Genomic DNA, 25,482 nt, shown 5'->3' with positions numbered 1-25,482 from the left:
GAAAGCTGGAAGCTATCTGCTGCGTGGCCTTCTTAAAGGTTGCCCCTTCCTTGAGGTTTGCGGGTGCAATGTCTTTTCTGGCATTCCAGCCTGTGTCCAGCGGTTAATTTCTACCTGGAATGCTGTGTACGTTGTGGCCAACGTTTCTTCCATCAGACTCTTCCATTTTATCTCTGTCTGAATAGGTGGACAAGTACATTAAGGAATTTACCGTACTCTCATGAGCTGTGTCGCTGTCAGGGTTGTCGCTGCTCACCACACTAGATTCCATCCTTATGGAGTCTGGAGACACACTACAGTTGGACCTTTGTCTTCTGAATAGTGCAGGCTTTTCCGGCCTCAGAATGTTCTGTGGTAGGCCAGAGTTGCTAGTCCGAGATGTACTTTTTTGTTCGATGTTGGACAAGCTGGATTTGTCTCTTTTGGGGCAGCTACCCGAAAAGGAAGCTCTTGGCCTTGAGTAAGTAGCAGATCCCTTTTTGTTCACCACTAAGGTTTCTCCAAGGTTTTTGGAGGCGCCCCCTTGGTGCTTTTTAAACATGTCAAATACTTTGAGGGGTGGGTTTGAGTTTAGAGCTCCCTCCCCCCGTTCCCTCTGATGGCCTTGGCAACACTGAAGGTTGATTAACCTTGGGGGGTTCCGTGGGAACTATTATTGCATTGGATGGTAGGCCTGTTTCTTCCAGACCATTTCCCTTGTCCGGTTGTGCCTCTGTGGACATTGATTTGTCTTCTGTTAGATGGACCTTGACCACTTCAGGAGGCACTACGATGGAAGGTAAAGTCTCTAGTGAGGGAGGTAGTACTGTGTCCTGTCTTCTTAAAGAGGCTACCTGAATGCCTGCCATAGTTAGGTTAGAGCAGCTTAGCCTGTCCGCTCGCCTTTTTTCATTTTTCTAGAATGATCGGGTCAAGGATGCTCTTCAAAATATGGGTAATATGATCCGAGTTCCTGTCCAAGTTGGCTTGTAAAGCAATAATAAAGCCTTCAACATAAATTAACTTAAGAGTGCAGCATTGTGATGACCGTTGTTTGATCTCAGAGCTGATCTATCTGGGATTCAATCAATTTCATAAAGGGGGCCATTGTAATTGCAAAGGCCGAGATCATTCTTGCATCAATGGCAGGCTGATTTTTAGCTCTTTCCTCCACACCTGTGTGGCTGCCATGTCCATCAAAAGGTCTTAGTCAAAAGGTGGTGGAACCCTTTGTTGGCGTTTACTAGGTAAGGGAGCTTGTTGCTGGCTTAGGGCTGTTGGATCCCTGTTAAAGAGGTAGCCCTGTCGCTGTTGTTGCCCCTTTTGGAATGTGGTCCTGCTAGAGTAATTAGAAGCCAAGGTTGTGCCCTCCGACACCCCCCCTAAGGGATACCATGAGCAATTGGGGACCACGTTGCGTGATAGGGTCCCTCATTAAGCTGTCTTTTGTAGCTTCCTTGGTTTTTTTTTATAGCAAAACATAGCTGAAATTTTGCTGGTTGAGTTTTGGCGTAATACCATAGGGTTTCCACCCCTGATTTACTTTGTAGTGATATGGCAACTGGTGCCGAGGGAGTGGGGCGGAACCAAAAGTGAATATGTCAGAGGAGGAAATGAAGTCAATTGTCCCAGCGATGTCTTCTTCACTTTGTAGGCACATCACTCCCCTCGCTACCCTCTGTAGGTCCCCTGACTCCTCCAATGCCTCCAACTGAGGATCTCTCGAGTCCTTTGGCCCGATATATAGTGAGTCTTTAGAGGGAGCTGAGACTGAGGCAGGGCTTCGCCCTCCCCCATTCAGCCCCTCACACCCGCCCGGCGGGTCTTTCTCACACTGAGGTCTGTCCCCAGTGGAAGGGTCACCTGCAACAGGCAAGACCACCTCTGCCTCTGGAACCGAGCACCCCAGGGTGAGTCCGGGAGAGGGTGCGTCTGGTGTAGGTGTAGGTGGCAAAAGCAAAACAAAAGAGGTGATGGTTGGAAGGTTTAGAATAAATCTCAACCTCTGGCATTGCTTTGGGCAACCCTCCAGACCATCGTTCTTCGCCTGCCAAGCCATTACAAAAGGGGAAAGACCACATGCAAATCAGGCTTGGTCCCACTCCCAAAGGGGTAGTCCAGCCCAAACTGCTAGGTCACATCCCTTCTGCACGAGACCACAAGCATCCCCAGACATGTTTCAACCTTGTTGGGCGTCATCAGTGAGGAGTAGCTTGGGTCTCTAGGCCCAGCAGGCACGGGACCCACGTCTGGGCATACCCGTCCCACTCGGGGTGACAAAAGCAAAACAAAAGAGGTGATGGTTGGAAGGTTTAGAATAAATCTCAACCTCTGGCATTGCTCTGGGCAACCCTCCAGACCATCGTTCTTCGCCTGCCAAGCCATTACAAAAGGGGAAAGACCACATGCAAATCAGGCTTGGTCCCACTCCCAAAGGGGTAGTCCAGCCCAAACTGCTAGGTCACATCCCTTCTGCACGAGACCACAAGCATCCCCAGACATGTTTCAACCTTGTTGGGCGTCATCAGTGAGGAGTAGCTTGGGTCTCTAGGCCCAGCAGGCACGGGACCCACGTCTGGGCATACCCGTCCCACTCGGGGTGACAAAAGCAAAACAAAAGAGGTGATGGTTGGAAGGTTTAGAATAAATCTCAACCTCTGGCATTGCTCTGGGCAACCCTCCAGACCATCGTTCTTCGCCTGCCAAGCCATTACAAAAGGGGAAAGACCACATGCAAATCAGGCTTGGTCCCACTCCCAAAGGGCTAGTCCAGCCCAAACTGCTAGGTCACATCCCTTCTGCACGAGACCACAAGCATCCCCAGACATGTTTCAACCTTGTTGGGCGTCATCAGTGAGGAGTAGCTTGGGTCTCTAGGCCCAGCAGGCACGGGACCCACGTCTGGGCATACCCGTCCCACTCGGGGTGACAAAAGCAAAACAAAAGAGGTGATGGTTGGAAGGTTTAGAATAAATCTCAACCTCTGGCATTGCTCTGGGCAACCCTCCAGACCATCGTTCTTCGCCTGCCAAGCCATTACAAAAGGGGAAAGACCACATGCAAATCAGGCTTGGTCCCACTCCCAAAGGGGTAGGGGTAGGTGTAGGTGGCAATGTGTTTTCATGAGATGATGTAAAGTGGGCGATCTTAATTGCTGGAGACAGAGGGCAGGGGGTCTCCATTGTTCTCCTTGTGGGTACATAGGAATAGATCCCCACTCCTTGGAGAGTTTCTCCCCTCCTCTCTCCCCCTCACCCCCCAAGATCTAGGAACAGCTAGAACAAGAGCCTCAGGTCACTCAGTGCCCCACAACACCTTGGGCTCACACGCCTCACCTTATCCCTCGCCTCTGATTCCTGCTTCTGATTCCACTCCAGAGAACGGGGTACGAAGGAGAGAGGGGGGAAGAGAGGAGGAGAGAGTGGGGGAAGAGGTGATAGAGGCCTAGTTTGATCCCCCCCAACTACTGCTTAAACTGTGGAAATTAGCAGTACTGCACGGTACTCAGAGCTCAATGATCTGTGCTCGGTACCGGATTGCTGAGCAACTCTCGCCACCCTCACCTCACCACCGCTCGTAGCCGCTGCCACTCGTTGCACTGCACGGGCAGCATGCACAGGCACGGGCACTATCTCGGGCACTATCTCGGTCAGCAGCACACGGTCAGCTGCTGCAACAGCACTCAGTTGGCACAAAGCACCGCACGCCGCCAAACGGCAAGATTCAGCAGCAAGTTTATTTTCTGGTGCACCAACTCCAACAGCTTAGCCTAGCTGATTCGAGGAAAGGACCTCTCCCAAAGCTACGTTACGGGGCGTCAAGCCGCACTGAGCCCACAAGCTTCACGGGACAGCCGCTTCCGTTAACCAAATCCTACTAATCAACGTAACCTATTTTTAACTTTCACATTTTTGTATATGCTAGTGTGAGGGTCAGATACCATTTTGACACAAGGTCAATGTGCTTTAGTTTCGTAGGTAGGGTGTTAGGCGATCCTCTGCACACCAGAACACTGCTCACATTTCCCCAACACCTCCCTGCAGGGTTCGAGGCTCATGTGATTCGGTTTACCCAAAGGACCGAAAGCTCCGTACCAGGTACGATTTATGGGCTCGATTGCAGCCCTTCCTGCACTGGCAGTTGCCATGGAGAACATACAGGAGAAGGGGCGGCGTGACACCTCCACGCCGATCGTTCACTTGCTCACGTGATCCAGAGTGACGTTTCCCACGTGACCTTGGTGGACGTCACATGAGCCCGAAAAGCACAGTATATAAGGCTTGATGCACGGAACACTCATTGCTTCTCAGCTGTCTTCAGACCCTGGTTGGCGCTACGTTTGGATAACACTACTGGTTTACCTTGATCTTGGAACTCTCTCTTGGACTCCTTCGGATTACCCTTTTGTACCTTTGCTTGGAACTGCTTACCTATTGCTGGATTTCTGACACAACCCTAACTTGTCTTCGGATCATCCCTTGGTACCTTGTTGAACTTCTACGCCATTTCCCTTTTGGGATTCAAGTCACGCCTTCAGTCCTACAGGTGGCTTATCCTGCATCCACGCTTCTCTGCGGTCCTCTTGTTCTAGGGACCGCCTCATCTGAGTCTCGAACCTCCTTCCTAGGTTTCCTGGGTTTTTCAAACACCGGATAGGTAAGACTATTCAGATCCTTTGGTTCTTGAGATATATTGTAATTGCCTGGTACTTAACCTCGTTCTTTTTGACAGCAGCATCGGTGTTCCAGAGGTTCCGTGGATCCGGGAAGTACCATCTCCCACCTGTGGCCCCAAAGGTCGCACAGCGGGTTTCTTTTAGTTCCCCTGTGCGTCACTTGAGGACGGAGGTTTCAACGGTCTACACGACACTCAAGTCAGAACATAGGGGCACTCTCATTATGATGGGGACAGATCGGCCTTTATGCCACCCTTTTTGATAAATAAACCTGGTGGATGTTGAGAACAGTACAACTTTGTGTCCGTCTCTCATTTCTGAACACTCACAGTTCCCTGGACAACCAACCGAACAGAAGGCCTGATCTGGGCCTAATAATTAGGAGATTCCAAAAGGTTGACGAAGACCTGAGAATAGGCCAAAGTCCCTGGCCATTCAGGGAGAAAGAGACTGACCAAGGATGATAAAGGAAGTTGGAAGAGACATTTGCTGATGTGTTTTGCTGGGACTGTGCATCAGGCGAGAATTCTTTTTCTGATACAAATACATTATGATGGGTTCAAAAACCAGCCACCAGTCAATCACTTGGGTAGAAGACCCTTATGATACATTTTCGTTAAGTCGGGTCCTTTTTAGTTCAGAGAGGTAGGGACAGCAATCAGGACAGGATAGGTATTCTGGACGGCAGACTGGATTATTTGGTAAAGACATCCTGACAAGCACCCTTTCATACTTTTCCATAAGAATCTCGAAATGGAAAAAATCTACGGATAGTATAGGTTTTGTGTGTTTCCATTTTTTTTTTAATGATGTAACCCAAAATGCCACCTTGTCCGTCTCCTGAGTCTGACTTACCAAAGAGCGTAATATCAGTTCACAGAGGTGGTCGGAAGAACAGGGTCAGGAAGGAACTCTAGTAGGGATTGGTGCACATTGTACTGACTAACCCCAACACCAAATGTTAGAGAACCTAGGGCGTCCTGCAGAATGTCAAGGACTGGCTTAATCTTGGGATACGGGATCCCGGAAAGCCTGCACCTGGCTTAACGGCACAAAAAGAAGAGCTTGGTACATCCCGCAGCTTGTATTAATATGGTGGAGTGAGGTAACTCCTCTGGGACTTTGGAGCAGTGACAGCTGAGACTCGAAAGCCTGACCACTCTGAGAATGGTCGGAGAACGAGAACAACTGAGTGAGAGACATTTGTGAAAGAATGGTATCCTGTACTTTGTTAATTATTTGGGGAAGATTAGGTTTATATCCAAGTTGGCCCACCCCAATACATAGTGCCTAATAAAATTGTGGACATTTGAGCATCTGGTCTTGGCATACTTCTTGGTCCCAAATTTCCAGTGTGTGATATAGGGGAATAGAAGTAGGAAGTGTGGGTTACTCGGGTAAGGTCAGAGGTGGAGGACAACCAAGAGGGGAGGAAGGAGCGGTGGATTGCAGATGCGATTTGTGGTACAAGTGAGGTAGTGGATAAAGAGTAGAAGTGCTACTGCAGTGTGAGTGTCTGTGTGGCAAGGGTGTACAAAGATTAGGGTAAGGAGTGGTTGTGAAGTGGATGATACTAAGTGAAAGGAGGGAGTTTAAGTACTTTGAGATGGGAGAAGTGGTTTGGAGAGAGTAGTAGTATAGAGGAGGCAGTAGTAGTTTGGAGGTTGGAGTAGCTGAGTGGAGGAAGAAGTACTAGTGTGGAGAATGTAGAAGTACAGTAGTGGAAGGAGGAGTATTAGGCAAGATTTGGAGCAGTACCCTTTGGGTGCACTACAACAACCTTGACCTCCTGGCAATAGGAACCCAACCTTTGGTATAAGTCTGTACTACACAGGTTGGTAGCGTGATGAGCAGCCAGGCTGATCTCAAGAGGGGTCAATGTGAGCAGTAGGGGGGGTTACACAGAGATTCAGTGACAAGTATTCAAAAAAACGCTTATACACAAGGTTTCTTGATTAAACAGTTATTAATTTATTTAAAAGTCAGTTTGAGTAAGCCTTCTTCAGAAGGGGAAATAGTAACGCACAAATACACCCCAAAATACACACAAAAAATACACACTCTTAGTTTCTCTAACTCAGCAAATACCCATTTACAGATGGCACACAGACACTTCCTGCACCCTCAGGTGACTTGAATAGCTAGGACTCTGTGGACATTATCATATCACGGTTCCATTTAGAGAAATACTTAGGAGTATGTCAAGGTGAATGGCAAAGAAAAAGGTTGTTAGAACACAACAAGAGATCACACAAATATTCTGAAGCAGGTAAGTACTTTTGGTAACCCCCAATGCAAAGTAAGTAAACCCCTTCCTGGAAGGAGGGCAAAACACCAAGTCAGAGGGAAGAAGAGTCATACAGGAAGCCAGGCCAGGCCAAAGTCAATTGGGCAAAAGTCTAGGTGAGCTGAAGCACTTCTTACAGGTAGGTAAAAGTCTTGCAAAATGTTTTAGAAATCTTTGTAGAAAAGAAGAAATCAATGTAGGGCCACAAGCTGATTAGGCTTGTGAGTGTCATGATGCCAACTCCCGGGAAGCCAGTTCAGGACCAGCGTCCCCGAAAGCAGACATCATGTCCCCAGGGAGGGACGCAGCAACCCCTTATAGGGGCTCTTTGGACATTGTCCTGGCTCCTTTGGCGCCAAGCTCATAGAAGGCACCAGTCCTGGCACCATAGGCGCCAGGCTCATTATGGGAGTGCTTGGATGGACTTACCTGATGCAGACCATGCTGCCGGATCCAGACCTCCTTGAGGTCTGAAAGGGACTATTTTACCTATGGGACTATTTTACCACTCGGGCGTGGCTGAGGAAGAATACTTACCTGGAACTACTTTGGGGGCTATTTAAACCACGCCCAGACAGCAGCTCACGCTTCGCGTTGTTCTGCATCTAGCAGCTGGACGCTCACCGTGTCTGCTCCTGCATCCTCGCTCCAGCCACGCCCGCCTGCAACCTGGAACACCTGAAAAGGAAGGAAAGGAGAGAAAGGTGAATAATTGAACTTTACCTACCTCCATCCGGAGTCCGGAACCATCACTCCGACGATCCTGAGAAAAGACATTATTTTTAGAAGCGCATCGCATCGATCGCTGCAGCGCTGCGTTCCACTCACCTTCACGAGGCGCCCTCAGGCTCTTCAGCGACCATTGGCACCATCCGTCGCCTTTCAACGCCTAAGGAGAAAAAGAGACAAAACAAAGGTGAGCGAAGGAACAGATTGAGGAAGCCCTGATTCTTCCACCTTAAGACTTACCTGATTATTGTTGGGACAATCTTTCCTCACCTCGGGTCGGCGCCGCTTCTTTGGCACTTCCGTACCCCGGCCCCTAAGGGGAAAAAGACACACGCATTAGTGGGTGAAAGCAAGATCACTAAGGGAACCATCCATCAAAAAGACTCACCCGAGTTTACCTTCGGCGAATCCATTCCTCAACGCGGATTCTTCATCCTGCATCTGAAATAGAGAAAAGGACAACGGACAATTAAGGCTTGAACTTTTGCAACTGAATACTTACGGCCTCATATTGGAAAAGTCAAGCGGAGTTGAATACTCACCAAACCCGAGATCCAGTGAAGTAACTGGAAATCAACGCGCCCCTGCATCGGAAGAAGGATGGAGAGCTCGTCCTTTCAGACTCTAAGGTGAGACTCTACGGGGAATCGCGGAGGGGGTTCGAAGAGTGTGAGAGGGGTAAGGGGGGGAATCCGACACATTATCCAGCAGACAGTTAATCCCCTTTTCCATCTACAGAAGGATTCTTCTACGGGCCAGGCAGGCGAGGTTTGGGGGTCTGGTCCAGTCCGTCTTCCGAGTCCTGCGCATCACCTTAGAAGAGGTCATAGCAGTCCAGAACAGGTCGGCGCCTCCGTGGGAATAAGGTGAGCGTTACAGTGAGGTAAAGAAGCTGTTAGCAACTCTAGAGAAGCAACCCAGACAAGTCTTAACTGAGATCAAGTAAGGCTACCACAACAAGAGGTAAGTTCTCTTAGACTATACAGTACCTTTGGTTTGAGGAAATGGTTCCAGCTGGCTTCTGTTCGTCTGTGGCTCAGCAGATCCTGTTGTTCCCGGGCCTCAGTCGTGGGGACAAGAGGGAGGACTTCTGGGGACTCCTGCAACACAAAGGGACAGTCGGTGACAGAAAAGGATCAACTTCAATTCAGTGGCACTTCGCGGTTTCAGCTCCTCGCGTCTCAGCAAATTGCACCACTGCTGACTCTTGGCTGTTGAGATGGGCTTTCCTTGCATCTGGGGTCCAGCACTCTGTTGAGGTGGTTCAGGCTCGGTCAGTCCTGCTTCCTGGAGCTCTTGGCCAACTTAAAAGCAACGCACACAATTTGGTGTTCCTCTCCCTGGCTCTTCGGTTCCAGCAGCAGTGGAAATGCAACCAGCTTCGAGAGGATGTCCAGATGGGCTTACTTGGAGTCGATTGGTCCCACCAACTCAAGGGGAGAAGTCGTCCTTGCAGGGCTTCTCTAGTCGAGACTAATTTGGAGCTTCAGCACAGCAGCAGGGCTTCACCGTGCAAACCAGAGGTCCAGGAGTTGCAGTAGGCGTCTCTTCCAAGTTCTTCTTCAGGTTTCCTTCGTCCAGTGGTCGACTCTGCCTTCCAAGCCAAAAAGCCTTGCCTTTTATGCAGGTTTCTCCCATTCATTCCAGCCGAGCTGCCAGTCAAACAGCAGGCTAGCTGCCAGCCAATCACATTTGGCTGCATTCCTGTAACCAAGGGGATTAAGCACAGAGAGTTTCGGGCACCTCCATCCCTTCCTGCCCCCGCCAGACATACTGGAGCCAGAGGCGGGCTTCACACTGAATCCCGCCAAAGACAAAACGAACAAAGGGACCAAACCTGGTTTGGCGTGCAGAGTAAATCTCAAGAAGGACCTTTCCGCAGAGAAATGGCAAAAAAAGAAGACCAGGGCAATTTTGACAAAAATGGCACCCTCGGTGCTTTACTGCAGCTGCGAACGCAGCCTGCAGTAAAAGTACACCACGGTAGTTAAAAGTAAACCATTGCCACCAACCATTTAACGAGGAAAGGGTAACATAAAAATGTTACATGAGAAACTAGACAAAGGGGATACTAAGTAACCCCTCCAGCACCCTATTGTAAAATGGTGTGTGCTGGGCCTAGAAAGTTACAAAATGTAAACGCAGTCAATTTCACTTTACTGCTCCTGGAAACAGTAGTTCTCCAAGAGAAAGGTATTTAAACCTTTGGGAAATCTGAAAGACTTCCCTGTGCCACTGCACTGAAGGTGCTGGGTATCACAATGTAAAAAGAAGATGCCTATGGAGTTTTTCAGACTCCACAACCAAAATAAACAGTGTTCATATCACAGAAAAAATACATGAGAGAGTGGGAAAAGGGTCTCTCTCTCCAGGTAAAAAAATAAAGTCCTCAAAATCCAGCTAAGGTGCTGGGGGTCTCTAAGGTAGAGCGGAATTAGCACATTTCTGAGAATTCTCCCTAACAAGGAGCAACATCAAAGGGTGGAGGCCAGACCTAGGAGGAGTCAGAACATAGAAGGGACTGGAGATGGGTGGGATGAGTGAGTTTGAGTGTTTAAGAGGAAAGAGTAGAAAAGGACAGGCGAGAGTGAGCGCGTAAAAATTTATTAATTCATCTTTTATTCTGCAAATAATACCAGAGAGCAGTCTCTAAGCTGGGGCCAAGATTCGAAGCTGTGCTTCTCTGCGTGGTCTTGCTTTCAAGACAAACGCGTTGCCCCCTGAGCTCTCCTCCTGGCCCACCTTTTGTTAGACGGAGCCTGAATCACAAAGGGTATTTGTAAGGTATCATCTCAAATCCTATTAATACACTAAAGGATGGACAGTGTATAGAGTGTTAGAGAGTCCATAAAATCTCCAATAAAGACCCTTGAACAGCTTCTGAGACTGCAAGTGATTTTTGTGCCATCTGTGACATTAGTGCGAAGGTACTGTAATTCAATTGACTTTATGATGTCAACTACGAATGAAAATGTTCATTTCTATGTATTTGTAATTGTTCTTATCAGTTTTATTTTTCTGTGACATTTACTTTTAAGGAGATTTTTACTCCAAATAAAATGTTATGGATTTAATTGAATTGACTTACCTTGCACTCTTGTGAATAATCTATCTGAGGGCTGTCTGGAATGAAGTTCACAAAGTCCTAGAGAAAGAAAAAAAGTCAAACCCGATGCTGAACATTTCGGTGGGTATTGAAGTAACGTACATGCCTAACAGCCAAGAAACGCAATGCCATACTGTCTCTTATATCAATTCAATACATACAGAGCTCAATCGGTGTCAGTAAGCGCTACTACTTGCCTACTGGCCAATCCACTAATGGGTTATTATAATTGTAAACCCTACAAATTATCATTGGTATACATTGTAAACAAATTGAATGAGTAATGGCCAGATAAACTGTACAAGCTGTGTGATTTTCTTCTTCCACATAACATTTGCCTCAAACCTGCTGTGGCGTCGCTAGGTGGGAGTCTGAGTGGTGGGAGTGGGGGCTATAGCCCCAGATCTTTTGGTTGTAAGCCTTGATAGAAGCTCAGGGGATACAACCAAAACTTGCAGGAGTCGTCCACCTGCTTGTGATAATGAACCTGCGTCTCCCGATGGCGCACACAGAGCAGGACCCTGAAAAAATGGCTTCTGCTTCCACATATGCTACAGTACACGGAATGTGCTCTCTGGCATGTCGTGCGACTCAAATTGAAACCACACTGTGTGTGATGTGTGGGTCAAGAATAAAGAACTGCATGAAATGCAACGTGGCGTTATTCATTGGCCAAAAAATGATAAGCGGCTAAACATACCATGACCGTCCTTTGTTTATGACGTGACGAGTAGTCTGTAAAAGGTATTTTTTATGACGCCACATGGAAGGCATATTCATGCAACCACCTGATTTTGTCTTAGTGTGCAGTCCGTAAAAAAAGGCGTGGTGCTTGTTTTGTCATATTGCATATCTTCCAGAGCACCTAGATATCTTGCAAATGGCAGCACAGTGCAGTAAACGTCCCAGTAACATAGCATGCAAGTAATGACTTTCACGTGCGTATACGAAAACACAACCAGACACTGAATGTGTGTTCCAAGCAGTGGTGAACATGTTATACAAATCATTTGGTACGCCATACCACTAGTTCATTTGTTTTTTTTTTTAAAATAGCATACCTTTAGTTCAAAGGGTACACGAAACCCCAGAAGATGTTGACTCTGCCCTGCACGGATGATCCAGCCCTGCCCAATTACCATCACAAGGCTGAGACACTCAGCGTCCGTGGCTCAGAAGCCACCACCTTACTGACCTTGCGAACACTTTCCTTTTGTCAACAGCAGCAGAGCCTTTTCTATTCTTATGCAGGGTGAGCCATTTCCAACTGAAAGACCCATAGCACTTTTAGCTAGCAAATCTGAACAGTTAAAGGCAGTAATACAATAAATCTCCATTTCAAAGATGTGCGAATGACCAGGTCCATTAGCTTGACATGCCGAAAAAGGAGTGCGAGCTTTCATGTCAATAGTCAAATAGTCATCATCCATAAAGGTGAGGTGGACGTTGGAAACAAAGAACCTCCATACCCGAGTTGATTACACAACTTATCGTATTGCGTGTCTTAAACGGCTGAAAGTATACAATGCTGTTAAATAGAATACTTTTTCAAACCTGCATTATTTTGCATTCAGTATGCTATTCATTTTCCCACCGTGCTTCTATAAGGATTTACATGTTGTCATGTTGCTTTACTATGTGATTTGCTAACACCCTTTTCAACCTGTGTTCATGTTATGACCAGGTAGTAACATTATGGCAGTGCCTTGCAAATACCTACTCAAAAGAAACAAGCATTGGCAATGCCAACAGGTTGGGCTTTGGTGTAGGTATGTGAAAGGCACATGCCAGGCACTGATTTAGTAGTATTAACTGGTGGTATTAGTTAGCCGTTGATGGCAGCAGGTGCACAATGGTGCGAGCACCTGCACATCTAATAGCAGTGTCTGGAAACTACCTAGTACCAATACACAAGCCAAAACGGCTGCCTTTGCCCATGCTTGTTTATAACAAGACTTCGGTGAAGAACATGCATAGTGCTTATAAATCGAGTGGCTGAAGGTGGACCTGGTTAAGATATTTCTATCACAACCAGTAGCAGGTTTACAGCTCCAATTAAGTAATTCACTGTCAGATGACTGCTTTGGCAAACCACTGGCAGGAACTTCGAGTGCAACGTTTGATGGCAATGCTTGAATGCAGCTCAAAGAGTTCCCATTAGGAGGTGTTTTGGGCAGGGAGGAGCAGCAACTGGGTGGGAATGGCCATAAGGCTCATAACTGTATATATGTTATTCAGTTCATCTTTTACATATAATCCTTTCCCAGCTCACGCTATCGACATCACAAGCTCACACTACTCAGTTGTAGAACATCAGTACCTAGGGGGTAACGCCAACGTTTGGCATTACTGGCTATATATTTTGTTCGTTATTACCGTGAGTGCACACAGCTTGAACCCCAACTATAGGTGGTATTCACAATTGTTCACCGGGCTCCTATGTTTTACTAGAAATGGGACTCTTCTTTGATTAGCCAACACTCAATTTCTGAAGTAGATATCCCTTCTGTTATTCATAGTTTTACGACAGATACGGCCGAAATCCATGGACTTTAAAAAAAACACATTTTTTAAATGTTTTTCATGTTATTTTATTGACCAACAACGCTTCACATTAAAGTATGCGCAATGAAGTTACCACGTGTGTGACATCATCGCGCTCGTGACATCATCGCGCTCGTGACATCATCGCGGCCAGCAATGTCCTCGCTACCTCGGGGTTTTAACACTTAACAGTTACCAACTATCGCACACATTGTAGCGCAGTCGGCTACAATCAGACGGTTTGGCACTCAAAGTCTTCTCCCTTCAGAGGTAGGCAAGAGTGGGAAACTATAAATAGGCCATATGCTCGTTCTAAAGAAACCTTTTCCGAGAAGCTCTTCTATTTTTTTCTTTAGGAACAATGTGTTGTGAGGCCTAGCGGCCTTGCAAGATGGTAGCCCCTGGTCCCCGCAGAGACACAAACATGCGCGAACGGAATTGCGTCACTATGTCGCGGGCATCAGGAGACTAAAGTCGCCACATCCCTCCTTTTTCATAACAATGAAAATATCACACAGCCAAACAGGATAGTGCAGCAACAAATCTAAACTTAACATAATTGTATCTAAACTTTAAACAGCCACACTTGTAACAGTCCGTGCCTTACGCCAGTTCAATGTTAACAACACGTTAATCATCAAGCACATAGTCCTTCAGGCGTGATGACGGCATCAGGACTCCCTCTGTGGATATCTCCTACCTGCATGTGCTCTGAACTCGTCCTCCCCCACCCGAGTTCGTAACTGGCATTCCTTCAGGGCTCCAGGCGCATTTAGGTCGCAGGTCTGTCTCACCCTGCACTGGGCTTTGGTCGACCGGGTGATGGCCACCGAGCCGCTTGAAGAAACTGGAGTTGCAGGTGAGTGTCTTGTGCCTGTCATATGCCGTCACCATGGACCCTTTCTTTCCTAGCACATCCAGCAGCTCAGGGTCATAGGGCAACGAGATCTTTCCTTACGGGTGCCCGTTCCTAACTAGCACCTCGTTCACCAGCGATATGTCGGGCGGTCACAGCTTCCTCCGGATGGTCTCCCTCTTGTTCCGCCTCCGGCAGTCATTGGCTAACTGCTCCTCATCGATCACCCACAGCTCTCGGTCTGTGCCATCTGGTAGGAGACCGCATGGGCATCTCTGGAACATGACCTCTGCGAGGGCCACACTAGTGGACCTGTGTGGAGTCGCCTTGTGCTCCCTCAGAAGCTGATAGAGGGCTTGATGCAAAGATTTCTCCTGTCCGTGAGCTATCCTGAACACTTTGATGAAGCGCTCAGCTTCCTCATTAGCTATGGGCCATAGAGTGTCCGACTCCACACTCACTCAAGAATGTTGCAAAACTCCCCTTGGAACGGCGGGCCGCAGTGGGGGCACACCTCCTCCGGAAACCCAAACATCTTTTCCACCGCTGGCACAGTGTTCGCAAACAACGTTGACTCAATAAATTCCACTTCCGGTTATCGGCTCCACTCATCAATCGCTACGAGGAAGTGTATCTCTCTTTCTACCGAGCCAAAGTCCATATGCACCACGTCCCATGGCTTTGCCCCTCTTGGCATAGACTCGATCTGTGGTTCCTTCTGCACAGGGGCTGGAGCCTGGCACCAAACGCAGTTCCTCACAAATTCATAAACTAGCAGTTCCAGATTGGGGAACCTCCCCTTTAACCTTAGCCATGACTTGGTTTTGGCGGACTGCTGATGCCTGTGATGTGCCAGAGCTATGACCTCGTCCACCAGCGCCGACGGTACCACCATCATCTGGACCCTCAACAAAAGTCCCGACTCAGAGAAGGACAACTCATTCCGCACATTCCAGAGTTGCTCTAGTGCAACCTTTGCCTCTTGCGTGCGCCTGTCCAACCCCATAATGACCCATTTTCAGTCTCCTTTGCTGAGAACTTTCTGGAGCAAACAGAAGCATTCGTCGTCAGTATAGTGGTCTGCCATCTCCTGCACCGACATGGAGTTTGAAACATTAGACTCCACCACCATTTTCACATACTCCGACATCCATGTCCACGTTCTCCGCATTGGACTAGAGTGCCTGGACAGATACTCTGTAGCATCGTTTGCCCCTGGCCGATATATCAGAGAGACGACATACTCTAGGAGCGCCAGCATCCATAGCTCAAAGCGTGCTGGGGGCTTCGATGACGATCCCGCTAGTATGGGCAGCAGCGGTTTGTGATTGGTCACCGCAGACACTGGCCTCAGTATGTAGACCCAGAAATGCATGCACCCCCAGAGCACCACCAGGGCCTCCAGCTCTATCTGGGAGCATCGTTGTTCAGTGTCCGTCAGCGCCCTGCTTGCAAACGCTACTGGCAGGTCATCTCCTCTTGAGTTCTGCTGGGACAGTACCGCTCCCAGTCCAAACAGGCTTGCATCGACCACAATGTCTGATGGCATGGCCGGATTGATAAATGGCACGGTGCCTTTGGCCGGCAGGGCCGCCTTGATCTCTTCGAACGCATTCTGTTCGAGCGGGCCCCATTGCCATGTGCATTCCATCTTGGTCAGTTTTTGCAGTGGCTCTGACAGTGTCACTAGGTTCCGGATGAAGCGCCTGCAGTATGTTACCATATCGAGGAAGCTTCTTACCTCAGTGACTGGCTCTGGAGGTACTGCTTCTTTGATTTCCTTAACCTTCTTGGGGTCCGGTGACACTCCCCTTTACTGAAAAACGAAGCCAAAGAACTCTATTTTCTCTTTGAAAAACTCACATGACTCTCCTTGTGGAGAGTCAGTCCCAGTGACTGGATCCTTTCGAGTGTCTTCTCCAGTCTCTCCAGGTGTTCGGTTTCAGACACAGCGAACACCAGGATGTTGTCACTCGTGTTAATAACTCCGGCCAGGTCGGCCAGTACTCCCCGCACAATGTTTTGAAAGACTTCCGTAGCCAAAACTAATAGGTATACATGCCTCTGTGGGTTGTGAACTTTGTGATGTATAGCGACTCGGGATGTAGGACCACCTGATTATAGCCGGCTCTCAAGTCCAACTTAGAGAAGAACTTCACCCTTGTAATTCCGGGTCTAGGCCAATTTTACCGAAAATAAAGGGTCGCACTGACCAAAAGTTCTAAATATGCTACCACCAAAGGTTTGAACACCAAAAGTTCGAACCTTTGGTGGTAGCATTGTAAATAAAAAAAACGAAAACAGGTGCTGCAGGGGTGTCCCCCGCATCGCCCCGCTCACTATACTTTGTGGTATAGTGAGCGGGGGCCACCCCCGCAGCCTTCCGTAAATAAATAAATAAATAAAAAGGGACCCTGTGGCGCCGGTTCCCAATCACGGAAGTGAAAGGGAACTGCTGCTGCAGGAACCCAGCGTGAAGCTGAAGGTTAGTGGGGTTTGTTTATGTTGGGGGTGTGCTGAGGGTGGGGGTGTGCGGAGGGTGTGGGTTGGGGGGGTTTTATGGGTGTGTTTGTATGACTTTTGGTAGATCGCACCTTTCTCATGCAAACATTTCGGCCGCGGTAGTTTCAGCCACGGCCAAATCACTTAGATTCGTAATTCCGTAATGATGTCATCCAGGGTTGGCGTGATGTGGCGTTTTCGCTTAATGGCCTTGTTGGGAAGGCACATGTCCATACAAAACCGGACGGAATCCGGTTGTTTTGGCTTGCGGGCCACCACGATTAGTGACACTTACAGGGTTGGCCCCTTCACTGTCTCAATGAGGTCCATATTGACTAGACTTTCTATTTCCTTGTCCACTTGGTCCCGGAGATTGAATGGGACACTCCTGCGTTTAGCGCCAGAGGGCGGATGTATTCATCTATGTGCAGCTTGACGGGGTCAACTTTTAACTTACCCACGCCAACAAATACTTCTCAAATCTCTGCAGCAGCTTGTGGATATCTTCTATGTAAACACCATACACAAAGCTGACAATCTTCTGGGCCTCCGCTGCGGCACAACTGAACAGTGTCTCTTTGCTGACGTCGGTTTCAAGGAATTTCACCTTGATGGTGTTTGGAAGGCCCCTTTTAGGGGAAGAGGTTGTTTGCTGCCAAAAGTAAAGATCCTTACAATCGCCTGTGTGAGGGGCGGTGGACCTGGTAGTCCCTCAGTGTTCCACTGCCATTACACTCACTGATGCACCAGAGTCTATCAGCACGGGGATCTCGCAGCCATCCACTGATATTGCACATCTCAGTTGTCTCTTTTTCTTATTTCTCAGGTCACTGAGGTTGGAGATTAAAAAAAAGTCTTCCTCCTCATCCTCAGGGTCTTGGTCATGCGCTTGCTGATCCTCATCCTGGTCCACCTGTGCAAGTCTTGGGAAACGTCTCTGAGCAAAGGTGCTCATTTGGACGGGACCTTGTGGTGTGGCAACCGGCCCTGGGCTTTACACATGCGCGCAAAGTGGTCCACTGACCCACATCTCCTACACATGCACCCTTTTTCCCGGCATTCATTCGCATGCAGGAGGTCATTCCTGCACAATGCGCATTGAGCCGTTGTTTCTGGGTCCTTGTCTCTGCTGGGACCCATTTATCGCCGACCACCTCTGGCGCCTTGCTGGTGTTCAATGGTGCACACATTCTCCAGCTTTACCATCTTCATGACTTCCTCCATTTTGGACGATCTTGTGTCTGCCAGCTCATAGGATCGCCCCATTTCAAGGATCCTCACTAGGGTGAGTCCCAGCTCCCCCAGGATTTGTCTCCTCAGTTTCCCTGAGGCATATCCCTGAATCAGCTAGTTACGCACCATCTCTTCCTCACTAGCCCATGCGCACGTTGTTGCTAGGTTTCTTTGCCTACCATGGAATGAGTCCCGCTGCTCGCCCTGACACATCAAACCTCTTGTAGTGCAAATTTACCAACGGGATGAAATGGTCCCTTAGAGAGTTCTTCACAGCATTGTAGGATCCATCTACCGGCCTCAAGGTCTCAAATATCTTCAGCACCACTGGCCCATCCGCGTACAATAGTGTTGACTTCTTCACCTGATCATCCACCTCACCAACCACAGAGAAGTACATCTCTAGGTGTTTCAGCCACAGGTTCCATCTGGGGCCCAAGGCCGAAAACATCAAACTCCGGCATACGAGCCAGTGACCCTTGTTGGCGATGCACCCCTGCCATTGGCGGGCAGGTGCGGCTGCTGTGGGATCATCCTCTATGCTGGCGAAAAACTGCACAATGTGATGTCACGCTGCGCGCACAGGCACCCTCCTCCAATCAAGGGCCACAACAAAGCGCGACCGTGAGGCAAATCGTGCCCAGTAACAGAGTCAATAGAATTAAGAATGAAGGTGTAAAGAAAAACTCTCAAAACTCCTCTTCCAGCAGGAGAAAGAGGAAAGAAAAAAATCTTTTTTTTTTGGGGGGGAATGACAAAATGCACCCCCAGATGCTACAAAAATTGTGCTGGAGGCACAAGTGCACTTCCTTAACTGGGTAGCCGCAACCTCCTTTCACAAGGCATTGCAGGGCCTGTCTCACCTTCCCTCTGTGTGCCTTCACAGCTACGATCGAACGAAGCAAGCGTTCAGACCTCTCCGTCAGCACAGCTGATTGCACACGTGGATTCAGGAGAGCGACCTCCTCGTCACCATTGTTGTGAGGCCTAGCGGCATTGCAGGATGGTAGCCCTCGGCCGCCCCCAGATACACAAACTCACGTGCGTTCCGTCCTGTCTCCGCCTGCACTCTGCAGCGCATGCGCAGGGAAACCCCTTTATTCACCGTTCTGTCGTGGGCATCATGTGACTCACGCCACCACACAATGTGTACCATGAGGTCGTGATTGCGACATCTACCCTTTTTAAAAAAAAGGATTCATCATCACGCTGGTTACAATGTTCAACATAACAAGGCAACGTTACTGGTAAAAAAAACTGTTTTACTTTACCCCACTCCCAATCCCCTGCAGGAACAACATTTCAAATAAATAAATAATCCCAACAGAGACCCCAAGACGACATTAGGTACAATTCCTGCTAGTGTAGCACTGCTCTTGTAACGTACTCCATCTCTTGCATTTGTGTGGCCAATCTCTACTAAAATCTCTTTGCTCCCTGGTAGCCCAATACCCCATAAACCAGCCCTCCCCACCCCCTCTGGTGTAACTTCTCAGTCTTCCCCATAGAATCTGTGACCGAGGAACAGGTTAAGCAGCGGTCGCAGTCTATATAGCACAGCCTCTCTATCCCTCACGTGTTCTACAAAGGGGGACCATATCCTGGTATGTTTGGGAATCAAATTAGTCACTAGTGCTGTGATTCTTTCCATGTCCAAAATATCCCATATGTTGGTCCGCTAGTATGCAATTCGGGGGCCCTCCTGTGTCTTCCAAAACTGTGCCCTAGTTATTATTGCAGCGAGCAGTAGATGGGTGATCAGGGTTGCTCGTGGCCCAAAAGTCGGAAAATTAAAGTTACTCACTATAGTGACTAGAGTACTCATAGTCCATAGTCCCCTGTCCTCCATCCTTGTGGGCTTCCCCCAACATGGGGACGGTACAGGAACCTTTGACAGCGGAAAATTGAGCTTCCCCTTTAAATTTAGTATAACATGCAGGGGCGCAGACTGGGGCGAGGGATGCCCCGCAGAGGCCCTGCCCTGTGGCGCCTCACCTCAGTCCCCTTTGAACACATCGGACGCTTAGGTACCTGTCTACACTGTTACCTATTAGTCCTTGGCATACTAGCAGGGGAAGGTAGGACGGACGTATGGAGGAAGGGGGACTATGAAATATGAGTACTCTAGTCACTACAGTGAGTAACTTTAATTACTCATACGTCCCATCCCCTTTCCTCCGTCCTTGTGGACGATTCCACCAAACAAGAAACATAGGATGGAGCTGTGATAGCCTTTCTCATATGTAAGATGAAGCAAAAAGGTTCTTCAGAACCGCCTGACTAAACTCTGCATTGCGCCTGGAGCTGGTGTTCAGTGAGTAGTGCTTACAGAAGGCTGACAGAGTGGCCCAAGTAGCCACCTTCGTGATGACATCCCAAGAAGCATGTCTCTGAAAAGCAACGGCCATGGCCTTGGCTCTGACAGCATGAGCACGAGCATGAATTCCCTCAGAAACAGGTTTGCCCAAGACTGTATATGCCTCTGAAATGGGCTGAACCATCCACCCGGCGATGGAAACCTTGAAAGCCTGAAAGCTGGGGGAGGAGCCCTCGAAAGTAACAAACAATGCCTCAGACTTCATCAAGGATTTCATCAGAGAAAGCGGGGACCTCCCTGCCTCCAGCTGTGGATTCAGAAAGAACACTGGCAGGTAGATCACTTGATTCAAATGAAATGGAGACCACCTTGGGCAAGAACTTTGGGTGAGTGCGCAAGATGACCTTGTCGCTGTGAAAGGCTCGCATGAGGACAACACCTGCAGCTCACTAAGCCTGCACGCAGAGGTGAGACCCACCAATAAAACAGTCTTTAGCGTCACCAAGTGGATGTCCACAGAAGCCATCAGCTCAAAAGGCTTGCGTTGCAAAGCTGGCAGAACCACATTGAGGCCCCAGACCGTATGAGATCTATGCACTGGAACCTTTCTAGAAAGCCCCTTAAGGTGGGCCTTAACCACTGGGTGGGCTGCCAAAAACACGTGCTCTGGGGAATTCTTGTAAGCCCCGATGGCCGCCAAATATGTGCAGCAAGCACCCACCTGGACTCCAGAACAAGCCAGGTGCGCCGAAAAAGCCAGAACGTCATCCAGAGGACAGGGTCCAGCCCTGTGTTGCGCACCCAATGGCAGAACCTAGTCCATTTGCGCTTATACTGGGACCGAGTCGAGGGCCTCCTGGTCTGCTGAATGATGCCCCAGTTATCTGAAAATTTAGCGTGCTGAAGCCTCAGCTGATCAGGAACCAGGCCACCAGGGCCAGTTTGCCCGGGTCCGGATGCTCCATTGCCCCACTCTGCTTTGTCAGGAAGCCCCTGCTGTGGATTGGAAGATGAACGGGACCCTGGGAGAACAACTGCAGAAGATCGGAAAACCAGTGTCTCAAAGGCTAGTGGGGGTCAACCAGGATGAGGCTGCAACCTACTGAGGCCCGGAACTTCCAGAGAGTCTTTTGGAACAGAGGTGTGGGTGGAAACACATAACACCTGCGGCCGTGCCAACAGATCTGGAAGGCGTCTCCCAGCACCCCGGCCCCAACCTACCCATGACGCAAACTGGGGGCGCTTGGCATTCCGAAGGAATGCTAACAAATCCAGGACCGCAAACTCCCAATGCTGGAACAGGGGCAACAAGGAGTCATTATGCAACTCCCACCCTTAGGTGTTGAACCCAAAGTGACTCAACTGGTCCGCTTCCACATTGCTGTCCCCCAGATCGAAACCGCCTCCATACATAGGGGGAGGGGGGGGAACAGGTACCACCCTGCTTGCTCAGGTAAAACATGGTAGTAGAATTGTCCGTCCTGACCAGAACCGAGTCGTCCCTCATTAGGGGCAAAAAAGGAGGGCCAGGCCCACTGCCTGGAGCTCGAGCAGAGTGATATTGTTGGAGGGCTTCTGTCCTGGACCATGCTCCATGAATCACATAGCCCTCCAGAGTAGCTCCCCAGCCTGACAGAGGAGTCTGTCGTCACCACCAGGGAAGGCTTCGGCCGGGCAGGGGGAGGGCTCCCACTGAAACATTGCCATCCACCAGCCACCAGTGAAGATCGGGCAAAAGGAGTGGTGGATCTGGTCTCCTGGTCCCAAAGGGCCACCAGGTGGAGCTGGAGGCGCCTCATCTTGAGACATGCTTGCTGTACGGTCAACACGTAGGAGGCCATCACGGCCAGAATGTGATGGAACCACCATGCCAAGGTGGTAGAGTTGACCAGAAAGTGTTCCACCGCCTTGCGCAGGAACATCAGGCACTCGGGAGACACCCGCTGAATGGTAGCGTTTCAACGTGCCCGTAGGAAGACCAGATCTGAGACGGGCATAACTGATTTCCTCATGTGGAGGGAAAACCCCAGCTGATGAAGGGTATCTGCCAATCTCTGGCAGGAGTGCACCACTGCTTCGGGTGACACAGCCCTCACCAACCAGTCGTCAAGACAAGGGTACAGGTGATAGCCCTCTAAGAGGACAAGGCCAGTAACTTCGTTCATCAACTGCATGAAGACACGAGGGGCAGAGTTCAGGCCGAAGGGGAGCACTTTGAACTGGAAGTGATACAACATACCCGTGTTCCACAGAAACATCCGATGCGGGTGATATATGGGTACATGCAGGTAAGCATCCTTGAAGTCCAAGGAACACATCCAGTCCCCTGCACACAGAGATTTGGCTATGTGCGCAGGAGTAAATCATCTTGAAGTGTTCCAGCAGTAAAGCCAGGTTTAGACAGGACAGGTCCAGGACTACCCCTCAGGCCTGCCTGGTTGTTCTTGGGTAGCGCAAAAATCCTGGAATAGTAACCGAAGTCCCTGTCTGCAAGAGGAACCGGTTCTATCACCTTCTTCTCCAAGAGGGACAGGATGGTAGAGCCAAAGGAAGAGGAAGACTGATGCCCGTGGAGACTACAGCTAAAAGCTACAGGTTGCTGAAGAGACGCTTCCGGGTGTCCTGCAACAGAGCCAAACTGCCCCCCACAGGCGAGATGTGTTCCCCTGACATCACTGCTTCTTGGCGTCAGAGGTGAGGGCAGTGGAGGGGGAGCGGAAAAACACACACAACATCCTCTGCTGCTTGATTCTGCTGTCGCTGGGCGACCTGTCAGGCCTCTGCATACCTCAGTCTCTGAACCCCTTGAAGCTGGAGAATGTTCAGGCTTTGAACTCAGTCCTACCCTGGGATTGAGGGAAGGATTTCTGACCAGGGCTTCTCAGGATGGCCAAGGACTTGGCGGTTTGCGTGGATGTTTTCTTCTTCGTCAATGGTGGACGAATGAAAAAGGCCCACGCCCCCTAAGGGCAGATCTAGGATCCGCTCCTGCACGTCAGATGAAAACTTTGTGGCGTGCATCCACAGCATCCTTCTCATCTCTACCCCAAGGCACAGCCCTCTGCTGGCTGCGTCGATGTGGGAGACCGAAAACTCCATGAGGTCCTGCGCAATGGGCCAGGCAACTGCCAGACCGGCCTTGAAGGAGGCTTGCTTTTCTGGAGGGAGGTTGGGCAGGAATTCCCAGAGCTCCCACCACATCTTCTGGTTAGCCGCAGCCAAGATGGCGTCTGTGTTGGCCTGCCGCAGATGTAGTCCTGAGATGGAGTAACAGCGCTTTCCCAAGGACTCAATGACTTTGTCCTTCTTGGATAGGCAACTGGAGGTGGCTCCCATGGAGGAAGATGATGAAGACAATGGTTTAGAATATAAAGATGCTGCCGCCATCAGTGAGGACTAAGGCTGCAGGTGGGAAGCAAGGAGGATTGGCTTCCCATCCGTCAACCTAAACATGCTGTCCAACTTCTTGTTAATCTGGACGTCCGCCCTGGGCTGCTCACAGACCTTCCGCGCAACCTGCAGAACATCCCTCTGAAGGGGAATGCCAGACCGGATTGTGGTGCGCTTCTCTAAGACCTCTGCAAGCACCCCCGACTCCTGGGGGGCTTCCTCAGGAAGAAGGACCCCCAAGAACTCTGCCAAGCCCTGTAGGCGGTCATAAAAGGCCTAAATTGATGAGGGCTCATCGTCCTGGGCGTCACTGTTGTCATCCCCGTAGTCATCACCCCCCCCCTTTTTCACAAGCCAATGGGAATCTGAGGCCTGGAACATAGGTGCCGGAGGGCTCCCCCCCCCCCAGTCCGGAGCCGCAGACAAGTCACCCGGCTGTTGAGGGGGAGGCGTTGGTGGTACAGGAGGAGGTGGAGGGGTCAGAACGACCAGTAGTGCCTGAACTGGTGGAGGGACCGGCACCAGAAGCACTGGGGGAACAGAAGGAGTACCCAGGCGAGGAGGCCGTGGTGGCGCCACCTGGGGCATGACCTCCTTCACAATGTCCTTCAGGAACCCCTTCATTTGAGGGGAACGCATGAGGCAGAAGCAGCGTTCGAAGAAGCATTCCTCACCAGCCGCCAGGTCCCTAGGATCCCTGTCCTCCGTTGTCCTGGGCCTCCGTTCCTGGTCAATGCGCCAAGGCGCCTAGTGCGCCTAGCTGTAAGTCTGATGGGTAGATGTACCCCAGAGGGGACCAAAACCCTGCACCATAGGATGTGCTGCCGCTTCCAGAGGGAAGAGGACAGGGATCATCCTGCAAAGCCCACTCGATGGGCGAAAGCAGTGGCAGGCCTTGAGCCGGATCCAAGATGGCCGCCTGCCTGTCAGACTCCACCACATACCACTCCACCATTTTGAAACCTTGCACCATGCGCCCTGGGAGGAAGCGTGCAGAGGCTCTGAGCCATGAGAGGCCTCAGACACAGGTGGATACAGCTTGGGTCTTGCACCCGAAGCAGAGGCGTCAACCTCAGAGAACCCTCTGGTAGGTGCTGAGCCATCAACCGGACAGCCGGTTATTGAAATGCCCTCGGAGACGGTAGCTGTCCTGGATCTAGCCGAGGAGGAACTCTTGGAAGTGCCACTTGAGGATCCCTTACCTCCTGGGGTAGAAGACGACGAGCATGATCGACCTTCTGAGGACAGCCTGGTAGGGCCCCTGAGCCCATCAGCCTGGAAGCCAGTAGCCTAGAAGGCCTCAGGTCTGTCCCCGGATCACATGGAAGAGCCCCCGGGCCTCTCAGCTTGGGAGCTGGTAGCCTTCGAGGCCTTGGTCCTGGCAGAACCTGAATGCGAGAAACCCTGGGAAGCAGTCTCCGCACTGTGGAGCAGTGCTGAACAGAGGACCTACCTTGTCTTGACGAGAGGTCCCGGAGACAAAGGCCTTGAGGTGGGGCAGAGGAGAAGTGTGGAAGATCTCCCTTCACTGCGACAAACTGTTCTTAAACGCCCGGTGCCCAAGATCGCTGCAGGCCGCACATGAGTCCCAGCGGTGGTCGGGCCCCAAACACTCAAGAGTGCATGGGGATCTGAGGCAGGGAACGAGCAGTCGCATGAGGCACATCTCATGAATCCTTCTGGGGCAGACATGCGTGGGGGGAGGTGAGGCACTGAAGAGAAGTGCAATAAGAATTGAAAAATAAACGGGGAGCAAGCAGAAAGCAAAACAACTCTCAGAGCTGGCATCCAGGTCCGACACCGTCCGTGCAGAAAAAGAGAATGAGGTGAGGTGCCAGAGGGCGGGGCCTCGGCGGGGCATTCC

General features: G+C 50.0%; 1 protein-coding gene across 4 annotated transcripts in view; it reads right to left on the bottom strand.

The window, feature by feature from the left end:
• RMC1 (regulator of MON1-CCZ1) overlaps window positions 1-25,482 on the bottom strand; it is a 1,737,150-nt gene that overhangs the window by 1,629,600 nt on the left and 82,068 nt on the right. For all 4 annotated transcript variants that reach the window (XM_069620905.1, XM_069620903.1, XM_069620904.1 and 1 more), the window contains exon 4: window positions 10,759-10,815. In XM_069620905.1, coding sequence (XP_069477006.1) covers window positions 10,759-10,815 — 57 coding nt within the window. The remainder of the gene's footprint in view (window positions 1-10,758; window positions 10,816-25,482) is intronic.

Source organism: Ambystoma mexicanum, chromosome 5q (genome assembly GCF_040938575.1).
Source record: "Ambystoma mexicanum isolate Mex_15411 chromosome 5q, UKY_AmexF1_1, whole genome shotgun sequence".
Classification (NCBI taxonomy): domain Eukaryota; kingdom Metazoa; phylum Chordata; class Amphibia; order Caudata; family Ambystomatidae; genus Ambystoma; species Ambystoma mexicanum.
This window is presented reverse-complemented; position numbering and strand designations above follow the sequence as displayed.